General features: G+C 43.9%; 3 protein-coding genes across 5 annotated transcripts in view; 1 reads left to right on the plus strand and 2 right to left on the minus strand.

Annotated features, from left to right (window-relative positions):
* nin (ninein (GSK3B interacting protein)) lies at positions 1 to 18,404 on the minus strand. 3 transcript variants are annotated; one of them, XM_028395732.1, is made up of 28 exons: positions 18,114 to 18,404; positions 15,631 to 15,843; positions 14,864 to 14,957; positions 14,217 to 14,389; positions 12,445 to 12,490; positions 12,191 to 12,366; positions 11,959 to 12,105; positions 11,640 to 11,801; positions 11,413 to 11,549; positions 11,145 to 11,285; positions 10,783 to 10,957; positions 10,576 to 10,686; positions 10,379 to 10,468; positions 10,165 to 10,300; positions 9,948 to 10,069; positions 8,740 to 9,863; positions 5,895 to 5,990; positions 5,748 to 5,817; positions 5,520 to 5,666; positions 5,324 to 5,440; positions 5,061 to 5,174; positions 4,825 to 4,971; positions 4,563 to 4,742; positions 4,347 to 4,481; positions 4,164 to 4,265; positions 3,976 to 4,071; positions 1,504 to 1,617; positions 1 to 678 (listed from the first exon to the last, which is right to left on the minus strand). In XM_028395732.1, the coding sequence occupies exons 2-28, from the start codon at positions 15,820 to 15,822 to the stop codon at positions 472 to 474; spliced, it is 4,551 nt and encodes a 1,516-aa protein (XP_028251533.1). In that variant the 5' UTR covers positions 15,823 to 15,843; positions 18,114 to 18,404; the 3' UTR covers positions 1 to 471. The 3 variants fall into 3 exon arrangements, with proteins under 3 accessions (XP_028251533.1, XP_028251534.1, XP_028251536.1); XM_028395733.1 differs by lacking the exon at positions 5,324 to 5,440; XM_028395735.1 differs by lacking the exons at positions 1 to 678; positions 1,504 to 1,617 and adding an exon at positions 2,353 to 2,677.
* The window catches only part of pygl (phosphorylase, glycogen, liver), a 23,867-nt gene continuing 8,418 nt past the window's right edge, over positions 7,039 to 22,487 (minus strand). Inside the window, exon 21 of the mRNA XM_028395754.1 lies at positions 7,039 to 7,052. The gene's annotated coding sequence lies outside the window, so the exon portion shown is untranslated. The remainder of the gene's footprint in view (positions 7,053 to 22,487) is intronic.
* LOC114427607 (monoacylglycerol lipase ABHD12-like) overlaps positions 20,490 to 22,487 on the plus strand; it is a 3,313-nt gene continuing 1,315 nt past the window's right edge. Inside the window, exons 1-6 of the mRNA XM_028395773.1 lie at positions 20,490 to 20,543; positions 20,736 to 20,925; positions 21,664 to 21,766; positions 21,985 to 22,104; positions 22,289 to 22,319; positions 22,389 to 22,434. Coding sequence (XP_028251574.1) covers positions 20,823 to 20,925; positions 21,664 to 21,766; positions 21,985 to 22,104; positions 22,289 to 22,319; positions 22,389 to 22,434 — 403 coding nt within the window. The 5' untranslated portion in view covers positions 20,490 to 20,543; positions 20,736 to 20,822. The remainder of the gene's footprint in view (positions 20,544 to 20,735; positions 20,926 to 21,663; positions 21,767 to 21,984; positions 22,105 to 22,288; positions 22,320 to 22,388; positions 22,435 to 22,487) is intronic.

The raw sequence follows: 22,487 nt of genomic DNA on the forward strand, positions 1-22,487 counted from the left end.
ACATAACATTATAGAGATATGATTGCATTACCTGCAACACAGATATTACCCTGTTTTTAATGCTCTGCAGCATTTACAAAGAGCTCCATCATTCCAACCCACAACATTCATCACGTACGTCAAAGTATCGAAACTGGAGACAGACTTTTAAAAGTCATCACGTAGTGTTTGATAAAAGCAAACACCTTTTAAAGGTCAACACACAGACTCACTTCTGCCTTCACATGATTTCACCACCGACAGATGGATGTAAGCGCCAAAGGAGGAAACCAAAGATCAAAAGTACAATGCTGTTCATCTCTTTGGTCAGAACATTTATAAATTACTGTTAAAATCTGACATTACAATACAAACACTGCATAATCCATATAACACAGTACAGTCAGTGTGACCGTAATATTGTGCATTAAGCATTAAGCTGCATGATGAAGCATCAGTGCAGTGAACACGTCTTTTCTTAGTGTTTCCACGTTATGAGCATGTGTAGTGATACTGCAGTGATGCCGGGTTCAGATCACACACGATCCTGTTGAGACTGGAGATCTTCTCCTCTAACAGGTAGTTCTTCTTCTCTGCGATCTTCTGCCGTTGCTCCGTTACCTCCAGAGCCTTCAGCAGCTGGGAGTTCTCCGTGTACAGGTCTTTGATCAGCACATCTGCTTTGCCATTTTTGTGCAGCTAGAAAACACAGAGTGGAAAATAAAGTTTCCTGAATCTAAGCAGTGCTAAGCCCTAATGTACGGATCTACTTTAATACATTTGTCCCCCAAAAAAACAGAGGAGCCCGGGATTAATCAGCAACTATATGCTGGTTTTTAAATATACAATCCTGTTTAATATGTAGTGAGGCAGAGTAGAAAGTCAGATATATAAGAATCAACTTGACAAGTCAAATTATATCTTTTTATAATCAGTGGTGGAATGTAACTAAGTATTTGTACTTTGTTACTGTAGTTAAGTACATTTTTATGTATTTATACTTAAGTAAAAAAAATTATACTTTTACTCCATTACATTTTGCAGCTAATATCTGTACTTTCTACTCCACTACAAATTTAAAAATGTCTGTAGTTACATTTATGAATACAGTTGTGTTCATACAGCTGTGCTGGACTGATGTGAGGTCAGACTCTGCATGGAGGTGGTGTCACGCTGCCAGCTGTGTTTCTATAATGAGCCTCAGTCATGATGCTGGTGCTCTGGCTCAGTTAGCTAACTAGTTAGCTGCTGTCTGCTAACACAGGTCCATCCATTAATGTCGGAAATCAAATATATGTATTCAGTACATGAGTACTTTTACTTTTAATACTTTAAGTACATTTTAAAGTACTTAAGACTTTTACTTAAGTAGGATTGTTGATGTAGCACTTCTACTTTTACCTGAGTATATATTTTGCTGGGTATTTGTACTTTTACTTAAGTACCAAGCTTCAGTACTTCCTCCACCACTGCTAATAAGTGACTTTAAGTTCATACTTAATGGAGTCAACTTCAATCTCTGACCTGGTCTTTCAGCTGAGCCACCTTCTGTTTGAGGAGCAGCTTGACGTTACGCAGCGACAGCTCGATTTCCATCATGCGCTCCTCCATGTTCTTCATCTTCCGCTCTCTGTCATCCTGCAGAGAGGACAGTCAGACATAGTAAAACTGTGGCAGCGCCAATAACTATACTATATATATATATAAAACTATACTACTAAACAATGAATAATGTGAACGGACTCGCCTTTGAGAGCAGAGACACAAACGACATACAGACCACGTGTCTTGTAAGCTAGCAGCTTTATTTTTAATCTTGATTTCTAAAAAAACAGGAGAGGGCAATGCACTAAAAAAAATAAATAAAATAATATAAATAAATATAAAATGATGACATACCTCTACAAAAATAATAATTTAACGCATAAATAAAATAAACCCTAACATGACAAAATAAATAAATAAAATATATTTGGATCTATAGATAGTGGAGGGAAAAAAAACTAAACACACACAAGACAATTAAAAACATAATGACACACTAACTGGGACAAACAATGATTTTCTTACAATAGTTGTTACATCAGTTGTGTGACGTGATCTTTTGCTTAAGAAAAACAGAAGTGTGTGATTCACTTTGGTTGTGCAGCAGCAACGAAAACATTCAGTAACAGTGTGTAGTGTCAAACGGTGAAAACCTTCATTCAGACATGAACCTCGACTGCTGATTGTTAGAAAAAAAACAGACAGAGGGCTGCTAGGCACTGACCTCGCCTCTTCCATGATCATAAGGCAAAGCAAGATCGACCCTCTGAGGGTGATACTGTACACATAACCCTGTCACAAACCAGTATAAAAAGGTACATTCCCTGCGTTAAAAAGATACCCTGTACTCAGATAAACACGTCTGTACAGCAGATATTCGTCTCATTACTGTATTCAAAATCCCATTGGGAAAATCCTGTGCTGTGTGTCCTCCTGCTACCCAACAGCAGCAAGCTACAACCACACCTTCACGCCTTTTTTCAACCTGGCGCCAACATTTGTTTACACAAGTCTCCTATAAGGAAATGCAGATTTTTCCAAAGATAAAGCAGAGGAAGAGCAGAGAGCATGAGGAAAGACGCCGCGGCATTTACAGTCCGCCGATCCGCCGGTAGCTGTCTGCGTGAGCCGTCCGCTGCTCCGGCATCGGCCCCTGCAGACAAAAAAAAGGCAGGCACACTTCACCAGAGCTCCACCCTGTCGTCTCCACTACACACACACACACAGCTACAGAGGCCGGTCACACAACAGCTGATTCTACTCTGTCAAATGAATAGTTTAATAAACAGGAGCAGACATGTAGCAATCATGAAATTGTGACATTATTTTTTATGTTTTTTTGTTTGTGCATCCTCACCTAGGATAGGATAAGATGTGAGCAGAGGAGGAGAGAAAAGGAGTAACAGGTGTGTGGTCTATTCTGCATGGATGCTAAATGGGCTTCTGCAAAGGATACACCTGTACATCCTCACACATCGCCCCTCTACAGGCTTCTGTGTTATAGCACAATGATTGACAGTTGAAAAATAAATCAATAAATTAAAACGTGTATTTCATGTCAAATATTCTTTAATAACTGATTTCCTAGATATTGGTTAAGACCAATTATTTCAGTGTTTTGAGTCAACAGGTGACAAGAGCCAATCAACTCAACTGCTGTCACAATTTCATGATTATATTACAGACTGTCACGATCATCTTACACACTGTTATTGTGAATAAACACCACAGATACTACTATCAAAATGGAGCTAGAGTGAGTGACACCACTCAGAGATGAACCATCCATCTCTGTTTGTGGAACATGAGTCAGACCAACAGGTGACAAATGGAAATACAGCACGCGGGAACCACACCCAGAGGATCACACCACTGCAGCTACCTTCAGTCCCGAGGTGGAACATTAAATAAAAAGAGCAGAGACACACCACAAACTAAACACCAAACCCAAAATGTAAACACAACACATGTGACACGAAGAGATGAAGACACACAGATGGATCTGTGAGCAAGCAGCAAAACAAGGAGCACAGCAAACCAGAAGGAACGGAAATCAAAATAAAAATAAGGAGACCAAGTGCATGCCGCTCAGTTCAGGAGGCTGGAGATCTATACTTTTTAAAGAAGGTTTTTTTTTTTAAAGAAAATCTACTGCTGCTCTCTGAAACCAAATAATAAAAAACAAAACTGTACAACACCAGAATTGAGCGATTTATGAGTGAATGACACACAACGGGTGCTCCCATTATATCCCAATATAAACAGAGACCAGCAGTGCACAGTTCCCTCCATGATGACCGTGATAAGATGCATGATGATGTATGATCACTGTGTGATGATAGTGTTCTTATTATCTCTAGGTGCATGCAGACCTTCCTGTAGCTTTTATAATTTAAGGTGCAGTTGCATACTTGGCTGCTTCTGCTGGTTAAAGGATGGTTAAAGCCGTACCTGCATGTTGTCTGGATCTTCAGCACCACGATGCGGTCCCCTGGGAATCCTGTGAGGGGACGGAGGCAGAAGTGCACCAAAGTGACCCTGAAATGTCTGAAAGGTTTGACAGATTCAAGTCAAATGTGAGCACAAAGTTTGCAGCGATGTTACTGTAAAAGAACGAGGTTGGTGACATCACGCTGTACCTCTATCAGCTGTGTGGACAGTCGAGCCATTTGGGCCTTGAGTGCCTCATTCTCTTGCTGAAGGCTCTCCATCCCTGTGTGTCTTTGTCCGGCCTCACAGCTCTGAAACCACAGATAATATGTAATACAATGCATAATAATCATAAGAGGGGGACTCCCTGGTTAGAGAAATGTGGTTCATACCTTGGTCAGCTCTCTTTGTGCTTCAAGCTCCTGTTTCAAAGAGGCGTTCTCCTGCTCCAAGGTTTTCACCAGGGAGGACTGACTCTGATGTGCGTGTTGCTTCAGGGCCAGGATGTTAGCATCGAGCTGAAGAACCTGCAGAATGGAAACGGCTCACAGATTAAAAACGAGGAGAGAAAACGTAACAGCTGAGACCAGCTGGCTGCTCCGGCTCACCTTCTCTCTGGACAGGACGAGGTCGCCGTTGATGCTGTGCACTTCTGCCTGGAGCCTCTCGTTCTCCTGCCTCAGCAGCTGCTGCTCCTGCTCCCTCAGCCGAGACATCTCGTCTCTGTACAGCTTCTTGCTGTGATTCTGCAGACCACTGGAGTGCAAAGCCATCTCCAAGACATGGTTCTGAGAGTAACAATGGAAAAGATGTTGATGTTTTTTCCTCGGTGTGTTTATGTACTCTGCTGAGCCAATGACAACATCTTACTTTATCGTTGGCGTTCTGCAGTTGTTTGTGCAGCTTGGTAACTTCGTGCTTGAAGGAATCCCTCTCCTGCTGCAGAGCATGAAAGTCTGACTTCAGGCGAACGCTTTGACAGTTGACAGCCTGAAGAGTTTCATCAGCCGCCTTGACCTGGGTGGGAAAATAATATAAAACATTAGAGCTTCCTTTGTTTCAAATCCATGTTAAAAAAATTGCTTGTTTCTGCAGCAGACACTCACCCTGTCTTGGGCTTTGGCGAGCTGCTTACGGAGGCCTACAGTCCCTTTGTCTGCACTCTTACACTCCTCGATGAAGTGGCTGAGCTGGCTCTCCATAGCGTCCACCCTGACTGCCTAAAAACATAAAGACAAATTATGTCAAATGTTAGATTACATCATTCTCTCAGCAGTTGCCTCAAAGGAAAACTAGAAAAAGATATGTTGTGAACAGGCTGCAAACCTGGTGTGAGATACATTAAAGCACCGGTAATCTTGATGCTCACCTTCTCCCTGAGGACAGAGAGCTGCTGTGACAGCTGGATATTCTCTTCCTCCAGCTGTGCAGTGTACTCCAGAGCTTTGGTCAACTCTGCCTCCAGAGCAGACACACAAGCTTCCAGCTAACACAAAACAGCCACCAATTAACTACCCACTACGACACCATGACGACGAGTAGACTGTCATAAAACGCCATCTTACCTTGTTCTTCTCTTCAGCGGGGAAAACCTCCTTCCTCTCGTTTTCCTCCATCAGATCAGCCAGCTGCTGCCGTAGAGTCTCCATGTCAGCAAAGTTTTGGGCATTTTTCTCAGACAGCTTCCCGTTCTCAGCTTCTAGCTGCTGGCTCTGCAAAAGGGAGAAAAATGTAAATCCCAGCAGCAGTCTCTGAACGGTAAACAGAGAAAACCTTTTGCTCCATTTCCTCACCTGTTTCTTGAAATTCACAGCTGCCTTTTGAGCAGCAAACATCTCCTGTTTCAGTTGCTCCAATGTTTGTCTATAAAACAATGTTAGAAGATAATGTAGAAAAAAATTCCATGGTGGTGATGAGATGCAAAGAAAGGCAAATCTTACTTCAACTCTTCCGGTGTCTCTTTGTCCTCCTCCTTCAGTGCAGCGATCTTCTGCCTCAGGACGATATTTTCTTCGGCCAGACGGCTGGCTTCAGATCTACAGAGGCATAAAAATGCATTACGAAAAATGGAATTAACAAAACAAAGCGAATCCATCTTGCTACATCTTAACACACACACAGAATCTGCAATGTCACACTGCTGGGCTAAAGGGATCGAAGCAGCTACACCACAACAACACCGCACAAAGGATTGTTATGAGGAGGTTCTTGTAACACCAAAGCACAGAGGAACGGTTTAAAGAGGGCCACTGGAGACACGGAGGGTCGGGATCCTAGCATTCTCCACGTTACCTATGAGCTTGCGTTGTTTCGTTTAGTATCTGCGACTTGTCTTGCAGCTCTGTGATGGCTCTGCGCAGTTTGCTGTTCTGCTTCTCAAACTCCCTGCAGCAGTCCTCCAGCTCAGTCACTGCCTGCACCTTCTCATCCAGCTGGCCGTCCACATCCAGATCAGCAGGACCCTCTGACATTTCAGCATCCAAGTGCAACAGTGACAGAACCTCGTCCTCCTTCTCCAGCTCACTGAACAGCTCGGACAGCTTAGCGTTTTCCTCTCTCAACCTGCTGATCTCATCCACGAGTGACATCTGCTGATCGTGGAAATCGTGGATAATATTCATCCTGCCTTCCAGGTACCACACCCTCTTTTCAAGTTCACTGTTCTGGTCCTTCAGTTTGGTGTTTTCACACACACAGTCCTCATATTTAATCTGCATATCTGTTATCTTTATGGCTTGTATCTCCAGCTCTTTGATGTGCTCCATTAACAGCAGCATTTTGACTTTCAGGCTGTAGTTCTCCTCTAAAACCTGCTGACCTGTTTTGAGCTTCTCGCTGTTATGAGCCAGCAGATTCTCTAGTATTTCTGTCTTCTGCTGAAGCAAAGAAATCTTCTCGTGTAGGAGAAGGTTCTCCTCAGCGGCGGTGTTATACAAAGCCTGTAGGTTTTCCCGGTCACACTCTTCATCTAAAGTATTCACACAATCATGTGCACAGTCCTGCTTTTCATTTTTTATTTCTGCGGTTAAATGTTCCCGGTTTGAGTCTAAGCTAAGTTCCTGTATAGACTTGTGAGGGATTTTTGGTAAACAGCTAACCTCAGCATCCTCCAGGGACAGTTCATCACGGTCACCTGTTTCCTCCAGCACTGAGGGCACAACCACAGTCTCATGAGCCTGCTCTTCTTCATGGGAAACACTACCACAGTCCACAGCTGGTGCGTCGTGAGCTTTGGGCTCCTCACAGCTCAGTTCAGGAACTAATTTGTTCTCACCATCAGTAAATGCCTCGAGTGATGGGACGGGTTCACGCTGCATCTCTGCCTCATGTTTGTCTTCTGAATGATGGTCAGGTGAATAGGGGTTGTGATTATCAGAGGGTTCACAGCCCTTGTGACAAAGCTCAGCTTGCTCAGGGCTTGAACCTTCAAGCTCGCACACACCAGCCTGATCATCACCTATTGACTCATTTTCTCCATGAGGATCATTAGAAGTAGGGGCATCTTCATGATCTTGAATTTCTATATTTATAGCCGTTTCAACTAAAGCATACGGGTTCTCTGCAGCACCATCTTCCTCAGTCAGAATGTGAGGTGTATCTTCCCCTGCCACCTCCTCCATTACCATCATTTTATCCATTTCATTCGCTTCTTTTTCTTCAGAGGCCGAACACTGGTCGAGTTCCATCTCCAGCTCTTTTATTCTGACTTTAAGTACGTCCCTCTCTTCTTCCACACTCTTTAGATTGTCTTTTAACGTCTTTTCAAGCATGGACAGATTTTCCTGCTGCTCCTTCCTGTTGAGCTCAAAGTCCGCTGCCGTCTGTTTCAGAAGCATTTCCAACTTTTCAATTTTAATCTTTAAATCATCGCGCTCGGTCAGCAGCTCAATTCTCTCTGCAATCTGCTGCTCAGACATGGAAAGCATCTCTTTGTATTTTGCCTCAAGTTCGGCACTGTTCCTCAGAAGTTCAGCCCTCTCCTGTTTAAAATCCTCAAGTGTTTTACTCAGCAGCAGCTTAGTCTGAAGAGCTTTGTCCTCACTCTGAACAAGAAGCTCATGTCTGGTATTCATGCTTTCCTGAAGCCTATTGTGGAGGTCATTCAGCTGCTTACTCAGCTCTATTTCTTTAGTCTGGGCCTTACTAATTAAGTCATCAAGCTCATTTTGCAGCTGCACGTTCACCGTCATCAGTGCTTCCATTTCTTTGTTGTGTAAACTTTCTAACTCCTGTCGTTCTTTTGTCCACTCCTGACTCAGTCTCTCTCGTTCCTGCTCCACGGCCGCCTCCATCATCCCTCTTTGTTCCTCAGTGCTCTCAAGAGCCTTCTGTATCTGTTCTTCCCAGTGGTGTTTCTGCTTGATGTGGCTGTCAGACAGATCCTTCAGCTCACTTTGGTAGTGCTGTTCAAGTTTAAATATGTCAGCCTGAAAGCGCTCAGCGACAGACTCCTGATCACCTGAGAAACGGGCTTCCACTTCTTTGATTCTCTGGGTGAAGCTGATCTCGATTTCTTTCCTGTACATGGTTATTCAAGTATTGTTACAGCAAGAAATGTCATTAACAACAAACCATTGTAAGCCTTTAAATGTTATGTCCTGTAATTATGCACACTTAAGGATGACACTTCTGTTTTTGAACACAGGAACCAATGTGTGGCCCACGCTCTTAGGGCCTTTTTTAAATATAAAAAGACACCAGCTGCAGCTCATGCCAACATTAAACTCCTGGGGCTAAAAGAATACCTCATATTATAATAAAACTCTCAAAGACCACATGTCTCACCTCTCCTGAGCGATGTCCTCTCGCAGCTTGTCCAACATGGCACTGAGTGCATCCCTCTCCTCGCCGTGCTTCACGCTCAGCTCCTGCATGGCCGCTCGGTGGCTCTCCTCTAAACGTGCCCTCTCCTCTGTCATTAATTTTCCTACTTTCCTCTCCGCCTCCTCTTTCTCACTCTCCAGCTTCTCCCTCTCCTCATTCAGCCTGTCCTGGATCATCCCCTCATAATCCTCCTCCAGCTGCAGTCTCTCCATCTCCCACTCCTCCTTTAGCTTTTTCTCCCTTTTCTCAAACTCCTCCTGTAACTGCAACCTTTCTTCAAGTATTCTATCATGCAGAGACTTCTCGTGACGCTCCTGAAGCTGAGCTCGCTCCATCTCCCACTGCTCCCTCAGCCTGCTCTCCTTCCCTTCTTGCTCCTTGACAAGTCTCATCATCTCTTCCTCCAGCAGCACCTGCAGAGTGTCGTTATTCTGTTCATCAAGCTGAGCCTTCTCCTTCTGCCACTGCTCCGTCAGTGTCTTTACAATTTCATCACGCTCCTCCTCAAATCTTAACTTTTCCTCTTCTAGTTTAGCCTTTAGTTTGTCCTCATGGCTTTCTTGCAACAGTTTCTTCTCACTTTCCCACTCAGCTAACAATCTCTTCTCCACCTCAGCCTTCTCCTCCTGCAGTTTCTCCCTCTCCTCTGCCAATTTAGCTTCAAACAGCTCTTCATGCTCCTCCTGAAGTTTACTAATCTCACTGGCATGTTGATTCCTCTGCTCCTCCATCTCAGCGAGATGGTTTTCATCCGTCTCTGCCTGCTGGGCTTCGAGGGTCTTCAGTTGTTCCTCAAGGTCTGCAGTGAAGGTGTGGGCCTCTAACAGTTGTTGTCTCAGGCTGCCCACTTCCTCCTCTTGCAGGGTCTCCAGCTCGTCCCTCTCCTCAGCCTGCTTCTGCTCCAGACACGTCCGCTCCAGCTCCGCTTGCTCTAGCTGGCTCTGGAGCTCCTGTGCGTAGCTCTGAACTCTGACTATCTCCACCTTTAAAGCCTGAAGCTCCTGTTGGTACTTGTGGGCCATGCCAGCTTTCTGGTCCTCATGGGACGCCCTCTGCTTCTCTACCATCTTGTCAAATTCATTGATCTGTAGAGAAACACCAAATTTTAAAAACTTCTTAACCAAACCTTTTCGGCCTCATGCCCACAGAACTGAGAACAGCAGACTTACCTTGCTTTCTAGCTGGTTTCGCAGATCTTCCATTTCTTGAAGGTGCTGCTCCTTCAGCTGCTCCAGCATCATCTCTGCTTCCAGGCTCATGCTGAAGGGCTGAACTTCCTCTGAACCGATACCTGCAAAAAGTGAGAAGCTGGTCAACATTTGACACATGGGTTTCCTTTTTAAAGATGTACACTGTGTATGTTTTTCATGTCCTCATTACACCTACCTGGGTCAGACTCCATGCCGGGGCTTTTACTCTCCAGCTCCTCAGATAGAGGTTTGTGGCAAGACTGATTGGCACGACCAAGAGTGTGGAACTCCTGTAACTCAGACTGCAGCTCGTCAATACGATCCTGAAGTTCCTACCAAACAAAAACATTAAGAATTAAACCTGTGCAAATATTAAAAACAATAACACGTGAATTTTTAGCTGCCGGTACCCTGCACTGTGCTTCATAGCCGCTGCGTAGCTGTTTAATACGTTCCTCTTGGAGTAGGAAGTCTGCACTGCTGGGGTCCAGGTCCCCGAACTAAAGGAAATAAGATTAAACACATGTTAGTAGTTTTTTTTTTTTTTCAGACACAACACACAATCAGGGCTGCAGAAAATGCTTAGAAATTCACAATGTCTAAGCACCTTGTCCTTCATAATGTTGTCCAAACTCGTCTGCAGCTTCGTCATTTGGTTTTGAGCCTCCACTAGTTTTTCATTGCTGTCCAGTAACTCCACTTCAAGACGCCTGTTCTCCTAAAATGTACACAATTCAACAACATTTTTAACAATTTAATTCTTTTAGGATTTACAGCTCTATAATAATATACAGAGAGAATAAAACATTCTTGCCTTCACTGAAATGGAGAGGTGGTCCCTGAGAAAGGATTCGTCCTCCCTGATCTTCTCGATCTCCGCCTCCAGTTCCTCGCGCTGCAGGCCCGCCTGCTGCTGGATCTGGTCCACCTCCTTCATCAGCTCAGAGCGAAGTGTTGCCAGCTTCTCTTTGTGATCCTGCTCAAGCTTCCTGTAGACATACACACACACAGAAAGGTCACATGTAAATGTTTTATTTAACTACATCTAGCTGACCACTTGGGGACAGCAACATATAATCCCTGACTGTCTAAATCCATATCAGTGATGACACAGACAGGAGTAGACAGGTTGAGGCAGCACAAAACAAACATTTTAAGGATACTGTGATGAATTACCTGATATTGAGGTTATTCATGTGCTCAATGGCAGCGTGATGTTCATCCACCTCAGCAGCAAGCTGAGTTTTTAGTTTCTCTGCTTTCTCCAGGTCTGATCTGATTTTCTCTTTCTCCCTGATTTCCTGGTCTACACGCTCGCTGAAAAGAGTAAAACAGTAAAAATTTGAAAAATAATTTGAAAAAGACAAAAGAATCAAAGCATTTCAACCAGACAAAATGATGAACAATGGGAATACTCTGTGTTGTAGTAATGACTCCTACTCACAGGAGATATCTGATCTCAGCTTTGAAGCTCACCAGTGCTGCTTGGTGAATCCCATTCTTACCAACAAGCAGCTCATTTTCAAGTGCCATGGTGAGATTACTGAGACTCAGTTTTCCATCAAGGTTGAAATTTAAAGCCTGAAAATAAAAAAAGCCACAGAGAATTCAGAAAGCACGTATTGATTGTTGTTCAGCGGATGTGAGCCACGGTCAAAAGTTCTTCAGTACCTCCAAGATCTCAGGGCTGTTCTCTATCCCCTCTTCGATCCAGGCATCCAAAACATATTCAGCTGGAGTATAACCGCTGCCATCATCAAGGCTGGAGAAGAGACCGATGGTGCCGGTCAAAGCGGACGGAGTGGCGATCCTGCGTCCTCCCTCGTCAAAGGGCTGTCAGGAGAAGAAACTTGCATCTATATATTTTGTAGCACTCCAACCCTTTTTTAATTACTTAGTGGTATGCGTGTGCGTATTTTAAATTAATGAAAAAGCATTAAGGGAGTTATCCTTAGATCTTGTAATCTGGTGGAGCAAACAAATGACGCACCTGAGTGGAGTGAAGTCGTTTAAGCTGTCTGTAGGGAGTGGAGGCGGATGGTGTCGGGGGTTTGTTGTGGCTTACAACCCTGGAAACAAACTCCTGAACATTCACCACTTCATTAGCCGTGAGACTCAGGAGGACATCCGCATTCATCTGAAAAACAGTCATTTATTTTTGCCATCAGACTGCCTCGCTCATATTTTCAGAGTAAAATATTTCAGTGTTAACTGCTGCAAACCTCCAGGCCTAAATGATCACAGAGAGCGAGCAGTTCAGTCTGACTGGCACATCCTTCCCATGCTATCGCCATTTCCTCACAGGCTTCCCGCAGTCTCTCCTCAAAACGAGCAGACAGAGGAGTGAGGGATCCCCGGGGTGTGCTCGGCTCATCGGGGTTCCACAGATGCATCTGACCTGAAAAGAGGAGGAGCATTTACAGACAAACCATCTTAAGTGTGAAGTGCATTTAAACATAATGAGAGTCTGACGTACCTTCTGCTTCATACTCCTCTGGGCACATTTCATGAGCATTCCAGCGCTGTTAGAGAGACAGAAACAAATAACATCACACAGGCTGTAATAAACGATCGGCTCCACTTGTAAACAATCAAAACAAGTGCACCTCATGTGACAATCAGCTGAGTATATGTTTTTAAATTAGAGTATAATGCAAGCGGGGCTAAAGAGTGTCATAAAAACACAAGGAGGCTTTTGTGATGTGGAGATAACACATGTCAACACATTTATATTTTTAAGGAGCGATAACATATAAAGTATAAAAACTTAACTTAAACTTCGCAAGTTCTCTTGCAAAGATCTCTTAAGAGAATTATTTAAAGAGAGTTCAGCTGGGTGCAACCCAAAGTGTTGCAACGCAATTCCAGCACGGCCATCTATTGTTCGGGAAGCCAGCAGTGAGGGAATAAAGAGCAGATGGGATTCCGAAAATGGGGTTTTGATACATGGAGTGTCGGCATCTAGGAGGGATGGGGGGTAGCGGGACTCATTGTCCCTCTGTCACAGCCCTACAACCCTTCTCTGGTCTGCAAAGACCCCCCCACCCCCGTGCCCCAGCCCCATCTGCTGGTCCCCCCTAGGCCGGACATGGAAGCATTGTTGCAATCTAGATTAGTCAATACCAGGACACGCTTCAGCTCAGTGTCTCAAATAGTGGCTGTGTTGGGGCTGTGTAGGCATCTGGGGTGGAGACGAGTCTCTCACACACACAGACACACACACATGATACACAGAATATAAACACATCCATCCCAGTGCAAGCTGAACCAGCCATCATTAATTTCACTGAATGGTTAGAGGCTTTCTTTGTTGCAGCTGATGATTGTTCTGCAATATTTCGAGGCCTGAGGCTAGTTTCAACCTAACAAAGGTCTGCATCAGGTTTAGAAAAGATCACAGCAAAACACAGATTTAACAAAAACAACATCCTACTGACTCGTTCTGAATGTTTTGTTTATAAAACTATTAGCTGTCCTCAGATTCCCACAGGTCAGATTTGATTTTGTTCATACATGAGTATCTTTGTGTTTTGGAGTTACGTCATGATGGTGACTTTTTGTCGCCAAGTAAGTAATCGAGACAAGCAGATCAACAAAATGTTCAATATAGTTTTCTCTTAATGTAACGGCAGCTTTTGTGCTGATGTTACACTCCATTAACTGATGTACTTTCTGATGCAGGTCAGGGATGCACAGACAGAGTGAGAGCTCAGGCCGCCATGCATACACTCTGTGTCGGAACAGCGAGCAGGATAATCCACGCAAAGGATGTGGAAGATCAGCCAGAGGAACCATGCTGAGTGCTCAGCTGTGCATGGCCATGACACAACTAATGCTAAACAACTCAAAGTCACTTTGGTTGTTACAAGCTGACACACTCCCTTTCACCAACATATACTGTGAAAGCAAAGTTTAACATATCCTGTAACATTTCACCAGCCATACTATGTGACACTACACAAACACTGTGGTTACGTATTCATCCAGGTCATTATGTCCACAATGTTATTTACAGTCTACACTGTGTTATGTAATTAAAAGAACCCTTGTGCATCCTGCGTTGGAGCATTTATTTATTACATTTCAGGACCTGCCCTGCATGACGATAAGCTGATTAGCCAAGAATAACGCCTCATCGAACCTGGTCTGTGGTTGCCGAGAAACAAAGTACATGTGAGGACAGGACATGATAAGGGTGGCATCCGAGTGTCTGAAGGTGCAGAGTGACAAAGACTCTTAGCCCTTTACCTCACGCTTCCTGGGAACAGCTGAGTCATCGTTGTCCCCCAAATCCTCCCTGTCAGCCGGGTTTATGTTTGGAACTTCAGACAAATCTGAAATAGGCTCGATGGACTCTGGCGTGGAGCGGCGGCCGTAACGTTTACTGCCCTTCACAAACTTTGGTTGGACTTCTGGAGACTCTGCAGAGACAAAAAGGCAAGGAGTCATATTTATTTGGACTTGGAAATTAGAAACCACTCCAAAGGCAGTAAGAAATTCACTGGAACTTAACAGTTTCAATATTATTGTTAAACAAAACTATGGAGACAGTGGAGTATTTGACTTCATCGGCTTGTGACAAAGATCTTTCCACGATGTTGTAATGAGACGTACAAAAAGAATTGTGCAATTGTGTGAAATTCAATGAACCCACACTTTGTGTCAAACAACAAGCCAAGCCAGACGTCTAACCATGACGGTGTAAACTGTCACGTAACTGGCTTTGGGCCCGTGCCGCTGTATGTAGATTTAGAGCTGAATCAGCACAGGGGCTGTTCCTCTTACTCAGTATACACAGTCATGGTAAATGTCAAACGGCTGGATGCCTTGACAAATAGAGAACTTCTACCTAAACACTAAACTTGAAACTTCCTGAAACAACACCCGGACTTTACCTGGTTCTGACACAGCTTCTTGTTCCGTCTGAGATGCCTCAATTGTCGAGGACAAAACCAGAATAAGTGCATTTTTGAACTGGTCGAAGTCAACCTGCAACGAGAATCAAGAGAGATATTTTTCCTTGAATGCAATCCAAGAAATGCATGATAAGTGAGGGGGGGGGGGGGATTCCTCAGACTGGGTGTAATTCCCTGTGTGCCGGGTGGAGGCTGGGTGTCCCTGGGTGTCTGGGTGGAGGAGCGAGGTCACACTTCAAGAATCAACAGCTGCTAACCCTGAATATGGTGATTTTCTTTGTGCCGTGTAGGCTGGCGGCTTTAGGTGGAGGTGGTGGGGGATTTTATTGTTGCATTGCTATGGGTAGCAATCAGTTCACTGACCCCTCTGCTAACATTTACCCCGCCCACAGAGGCAGGAGACAATAGCCACCCGTCTGTCCACACGCTTATATACAAACACATCTTCATGCAGAAGTGTGGAGCTAAGGACGTTGGACATATGTTGTCTTAACTTAAAACGCAGAAACACGGCCTGAATTTACACACTCAGATGTACAGGTGTGGTCTGTGTCCTCCCTGATTCATACATGGAGCACCCTCAAAGAAAATTGTGTGTGAATGTTGATTAGCTGGCTTGGTTGTCTTGACGACAGACACCTGGGATGAGGGCTGAGGTGGGGGACGCCAAACAAAGACACAAGGACTCCTGAAACCTGGAGTGGCTCAAATGCAGACACACAGAGGAAGCATCAGGGGAAGCTTACCCTGGCAGTGAGGTGGTCCTGGTTTTGCAGCAGTGCATGGAGAAGAGCTGGCGCGGCATCCTCCAGGTGCAGGGACTGGCAGAGGTCGGAAAGCTCCTCCGGGCACAGAGAGCCGCAGCCGCTGGTGTCAAAGCTGTTAAAAACGTCTTTTAGGCGCTCCTCATAGTGGTCCTGCTCTTGGCCGTCATCCATCCCACAGGACAGCACCCTGCCCTGAGAGAGGAGGAGTGAAAATCCGGGCTTTGTCACACCTTCCATCACATTTCAGCTAGTGACAGGAGGTCAAAACATCCCACTGCACACACAGGATACACAAAAACAGGGTGAAAGCCTCTATCTGACCTGCATGCCTCCCTAAAGTTACCTTCGTCTGACAGTGTGGCTCAGCGAATGAGCTTTCAACACTGCTCACTCCGGCGTCATTTGTGGCGGAGGATTTGGTTAATCCAATTACAGTGATTAGACAGTCAGGCAAAGTGATCGAAGAGGCCACGGCTGACACTGACCATGACTCTCTGCTCACTGGAATCTTAAACAGTTTGGTGTAGTTTAAATACAATTTAACAGGTTATTTTGTTCATGCTGACGACAGAAAAATCATTAAATTCTTTTCAAACTAGTGATATGGACCAAGGGCAAATACAGCCAAGTGACACTGACTGAAGTAGAACAGGCAGCCAGGGGATAATTGAGAAGGTTAAACCAGAGCTCTGTGCCAACATGTACCAGCTACTGGCAGCACCAGCTACAAACACATGGATCAGGTTTGTGTTTGTAGTCAATTAGAAATCACTGAAACGTAGCAAAAAGCAATAGGAATGGATAAAGCCAAACAGGTAATTCCAGTCTTTTATCTAATGTTTTATTTGAACACTGAGGAGAGAGACGGGCTAAATTAAGCAATGACATAACTTATAGATGCAACCGTCCAGGTCAGCCATCTGAAGCTTAAGGCAGGTAAATGGCAGCGGACATGGCTGGAAATAGAAGCAGAGAGCCGGACTGGAGGACACACAAACATGACACTATTTTTACTTACAACTACTGTCCACAATTTGTGGCAAATGCATGGCTGTTGCATCGTTAAGGGGTTAACAGCATGCTGTTTTGCTTTCTTGATTTGTCAACCATTTTCTTTCCAGTGTCCTCCTTGAATGCTTTCGCATTTTTTAGCCTATTTCTTCACTTTGTGTTGATAAAAGTCATAGATAATATATAAACAACAAATCTGAGATCATACATTTTACACATTTCATCATTTTAATGAGCTTAAACTCCCCAGTTCGGGCTTATGCATCCATACAATAACCCTGACCTTCTGCTTTTCCAGCTGCTCTCAGTCAGATCATCAAGAGCCCAGCCAGGTGTCCCCCCCTGACACACACACACTCCAGACTTGGGGTACCCATTCATTCACCACAGACAATGGGCTTTTCACAAAAACCCAGATCTGCATCTGCACATCTGAGCAATGCAGGGAAATAATGGTGCTATACGGCAGCTTATCTGAAGGTGAAATGTTTTGTTGGAAAGTTTTTTCCCCATAATAACCATATTTAAAATGAACCCAGCTTCTAACACACTTGTTGCACTTAAACTACAACTTCTGAGCCCTTGTAGCCGTCCTGCTCAGGGTGTCTGCAGCTGCCGCCCAGTTGCAAGAAGAAGGATAATCCTCACACCATCCCAGTGTTCACTGGTACTGCTGTTAAAGCTGCTAAAATATCATGTTAGTATAAAGATTGCACTGATGGGTGGATGCTATTTTTCCAGGAGAGTGCTGCATGTCTCCATAAAACACATGTTTTTTTAATGTATTTGACATTTAGTAGAATATTTAAAGTACACTAATTTTACATTTAGTGCTCTAATTAAACCTTTATTGGCAACTCTGTTCTATAGTTCCGCTTATTTTCTGTGATATTGCTTCAACAGAACTTAACATAAACAAGATTTTAACCAGCAAATCCATAAAGTCCACTTAGAAGTAGACCCTGCAAATCTCTGCAGCCACTTTCAAACAATTTACACACACATATATACATATATATAAGAAGCTAAGGAGGAACACCACAGCTTTAATAAGCTGCTAATCAATCAATCTTAATAGCATCATTTGCATCACAAACTTTTGCTTAAACCTGTGAATTTTATTGATAAATAAACTCAAAAAAGAAGTCAACAATAGGACAATGCCTTCCAAGACACCTTCAGTAATATGAAGACACTATAAAAAGTTGCCTCCATGCTGTTTGCTCCACTGACTTTGTGCTTAAAGATCAGTTCTTTAGCATTAAAGCAGATGAGCTAGCTTAACTTGTCATAACATCCATAGAAAGTGATGAGCTATGCTAACCCGGCTAATTAATTAGCCGGTATGTTTGAGGGAAACGAGAAGCTGACTTGTACTTAAAAAACACGAAGTTAAAACACCTGTTAGAGTAAAAACTCGGTTACTATTGTTAGCTGAAAAATAAACTCACCGAAGTTTGCAAACTTAGCCGACAGCTGCCTCCTCCTCCTCCGACCGAAACTTAGTGATTAAAACGCGGTTCTGACACAAACTTTCACATCAACACGTCTTCGCTGTCCTCGCAGATAAACTGTCCTCCACAGACCCGGACCTGCAGCTACTTTACCGGAGCAGACGCGGAGTGGCTCTCATGGGGGGTTCGGTGTCTGCTTTGTGTCCTCGGCTCTCTCTCATCCTCCTCCTCTGGGCTGTAGCGGATTTTGAAAAGCGGTTATTGGAGGAAGGGGCGGCGACCGGGAGCCTGAAGCTGGATCCATACTCCGCGAGACAAAGACATTTTCCCCCCCTGCAGACGTTACGCCCACAAAATGACGTCATTTTTTGTCTCTGACCGCCCGCTGATCCGCACTCCTGTGCACAGGGTCCGGGCCGAACTTTGTCTTTCAAGGCTGTGCGGCAACCATGCTGTGATTGGTCGGAATTTATTGTGGGCGTGATGAAAGTGGAGAAGCGCAAGAGCCTCTCCAGGTATATAGGTAGGTGTATAAAGAGCGCTGATTCAACAGATTTAGATAAGACCATACCGGTTTTGCATGATGAGCAATAAAAGAAAGAAAGAAAGGCAAGTCAGGGTGATTTGTCACCAATAACTCCAGACAGCCGTTCACACATACCAGATGGTGACTGTTATTACCATTCTATATACTCCTACATACCCGGGCATAATAGGCTCGTTAACAATGTCTGTATATCTTTGCTATTGTTACTTTTAATGTCGCATCTTCACAGCTCATCACCGGACAGTTTGAAGTATCGCAGGCACATTGGAACACAGTAGATGTGCAAATGTGGTCATAAAGGCACAAACACTGAATCTTTGCTATTGTTACTTTTAATGTCGCATTTTCACAACTCATCGCCGGACATCTCACGCTGTTGCAGGCACCCTCTCTGTATAATGCCCTCTTGCCATGGCACACGTCCTTGTGGTGTGTTAAAAAACTCAGTAAAGTCTTTCCTTATAGTTTAGTGGGCGGGCCGTATGAGGAGTTCTGCACACACGCGTCTCGCGGAGTATGGTACCTCAGTGCGGAAAAGACCTTTTTTTTGTATCTCTTACCACCCGTGGAGCGCGTTCTCCGCTCTTTGTCTCGCGGAGTATGGATCCAGCTTGACTGGCCGCAGTCCGGCCCCCCCTGTGTGGACTAAAAGCCAAACTACCGGGAAACGAACACAACAGCTGTCTTTGTGATGTATTTCTGCTGGATCACATCTGGATAAAATAACTTCTCTGTTTATGTTGTGAAAAGAAAAAACCCCAAACATAATCAAACACTGCATTTAAGTGGGTCAGTGCAATATATATAAATCCAGAGGCGTAGCTACCATTATATCAGAGGGGGACGTGCCCGACGTGACCCCCCCCCCCCTCACACACACACACACACACACACATTTTAAAATGACCCATTTGGATCCCCCACATTTACTAAGTAAGAAAATTCCACCTAACCTCGTAAAAATGTCTGTTCCACTTGATTCATAAGAGAATAACCTCACCGCTGAAATCCACTCCACTTTTCCTGGTTACCACAGGGCTACAATACCGTTACTATAGTAACGGACCTAACAAGGCCAGTGGCTTTCTTCGAGCGAGCGTGAAGCACTGCAAGGAGAACCGCCAGTGCTGGTCGACGCTGGACGAGGTAACGTCAGTGTCATCACATCACAAAGTCCAGCTCATGCTAAAGCCTGACTGCTTTGTTACATGGACCCAGGTGATGTTAGGTTGATGATAAATCAACTTAGGAAATGTGGGAGGAAGCTGCTGTTTACTTTCTATGGAGCCCCTCTGATGACATAGTAAAAAATAAATAAATCGTGGCCACGAAATATGTTTAACATTCGCATGAAATACTACTTCAGGGACCCCCCCCCCTCCACACGCACACACATTTTAATGCTTCCTACACCACTGTATAAATCTCTTATATTTCTCCTAAATTTGCCCTCCTGACCTGATCCTGGGGTAAATCAGTGAACTGGCTGACCTGTAGAGGGCAGTACAGGAACACTGGGTCCATTTAAACACTACTTCAGTTTTCAGCTTCACAAAAATATATAATACAGCAATTAAACTCATAAATAAGCATATTTTGTGTTTTCAAGGTTTTAAATGGGCTTTCTTTAAATTGAGTTTTTTTTAATTTGACAGTTTTAAAAGTATTGGACAGTAAACAAACTTAATTTTAAATATTTGCTCACACAGGGATCCTTCATTGATCTAATCTACAGACTCTACCCCTCCAATTATATTTAATCTAAACATCTTGGCTTCTAAGGCCAAAAACTTCAATTCCCAGGATGCCTTGCTGTCAGCTGGGCTGGCACACAGTCAGCTGGGTTTGTCTCTGTTGTTGATTGCAATGGAACAATAGTGGTAAGGCTTTGTCCTCCTGTGTAGTGTTCTGACATTCACCGCTTCATTTGTCAGCATTCACTTGTATGAAATAACTCTTTCTCACTTCCTTGTCTGACACATATTTGTCTTGCTGTGAACCAATAGCAGCAGAGGATGTGGTTAGGCTGAACGTTGACCTCTTGTATTTCACAATGCTTGTGTTGTCTGCAGGGTTTTCCTTCAGCTCAGAGCGGACTTTGAGGGAAAAGAAGAACACTGACTCGTGTTGTTGCAGAGCGGAGAAGTCATTGTTCAGATATGAAGAGAGCTGTGTGGTTTCTGATAAGTGCCTACGCCTCGGTGCCAGTCATTCTCTATCTGTTCCCTTGGATACTGGGCCATGCCATATTTGCTCACCTGTGTAAGTAATGTGTCTCCAGTCCAGAGTGATTATTCAAAGTGTAGCTGTTACATGCTGGAGTGCTAGAAATCAATATTTGTGTCATTTCAACGTTTTGGTCTGTTCCATGATCAATGATTTCATGGTAAATATTTATGCAGAAATAAAAAGTGTAAACTCAAAATTAATACAAGAAAAACACAGAACCGTTCCGATTTTACCTCCAATTTCACAGAATTTGAACAAAACACGGAACTAATTATTATATTTATGACTTCAATAAAGTATGATAGCATACCAGGGCAAAGGTTCAAAGAGTCATTGATTTGATCATGTAAAACAGTTTATATCACATACCGGTGTATTAAAAAGTGATAGGTCACGATATGACGTCACACAATACAAGGCCGGGCCACAGGTCATGACACAACACAATGTATTATATGATACTATGTGAAACAGCATGATGCCATATGCATACGTATATAAAGATTCAACACATATTGCAATATATGATATATGACGTAATATGATATGATATGATGCTATATTGTGTCATGTAACGTCGTGATAGAGCACAATATGTCACAATATGTTACATTACGATACAATGCATGGATTGATATCCAAACATATTGATGTGTTGTGTTATATTACTTAACGTAATGATGCGGTGATGACAATACACTATATGAAATTTAAATATCAACACTTGACATAAAACCATAAACTGACCTTGTGTGCTCTCGCCTCCTGCAGTGAGGTTTCCATTCTTCGTGGATCTTAGCAAACCTGAGGACGTGCTGAACCACACATGCAACTTCTACCTCAACACAGACCAGGGCGTCTCAGTGGGAGTGTGGTAGGGCTGAGTCCTGTCATGTTCATTGAAGTGCCTCACTACTTGAAGACACCACATGCACATTCGGTACAGGCGGCTCCTGTCTGAATAAAGCCACAGTGTCTTCATTTAGTTAGACAAGACCCACTCAGCTCACAAATCTGCTGTATACCTTCAAACAGGAGTGTGTTTGTGTTTGTGCTGTTCACTCTCTCCTTCTCTGCCTTTGTGTCTCCCAGGCATACACTTCCAGCCAGCCAATGGGAGAAGGCCGCCGGGAAAAGCCCTGAGTGGTACCGGGAGACTCTGGGAGATGGCCGCCCTGTTATTATCTATCTCCACGGCAACGTAGGGACCAGGTGGGATGAGAGGAGCAGTATAGAGATACTTCAATTGATCCTAATAGAGTCTAGTGGGCATTACATGACCTCTGAGGCCCGTGGCTTTATCCAGAAGAACAATGCACACAGGGGTTTGGGGGTCAGAATAAATAAGACTGAAAGCCACTTGTTTTGCATTCATTGCTCTCTTTCATCTGTGCAGGGCAATCAATCACAGAGTGGGACTGGTAAAGGTGAGCTTTATGTTTTTTGTTAGTCTTTTTTGGTGAACTAGTTTGACCTCAAACTCTTTTGTGATGTAGGTCTTGAGTACTGTGGGGTATCATGTTTTATCCTTAGACTACAGAGGTAAGATTCTTAGAACAACACAGACAACATTTCCTGGATCAAATCATGCCTTT

Source organism: Parambassis ranga, chromosome 22 (assembly GCF_900634625.1).
Source record: "Parambassis ranga chromosome 22, fParRan2.1, whole genome shotgun sequence".
NCBI classification, from domain to species: Eukaryota; Metazoa; Chordata; class Actinopteri; family Ambassidae; genus Parambassis; species Parambassis ranga.

Coding starts and splice junctions, on each gene's coding strand:
- nin (XM_028395732.1), bottom strand. CDS start 15,822: ATGGATGACGGCCAAGAGCAGGACCACTATGAGGAGCGCCTAAAAGAC. Junction 11,550..11,639: donor ACAGCCCTGAGATCTTGGAG/GTACTGAAGAAC, acceptor TTTTATTTTCAG/GCTTTAAATTTCAACCTTGA. Junction 5,441..5,519: donor CCGCTGAAGAGAAGAACAAG/GTAAGATGGCGT, acceptor GTTTTGTGTTAG/CTGGAAGCTTGTGTGTCTGC.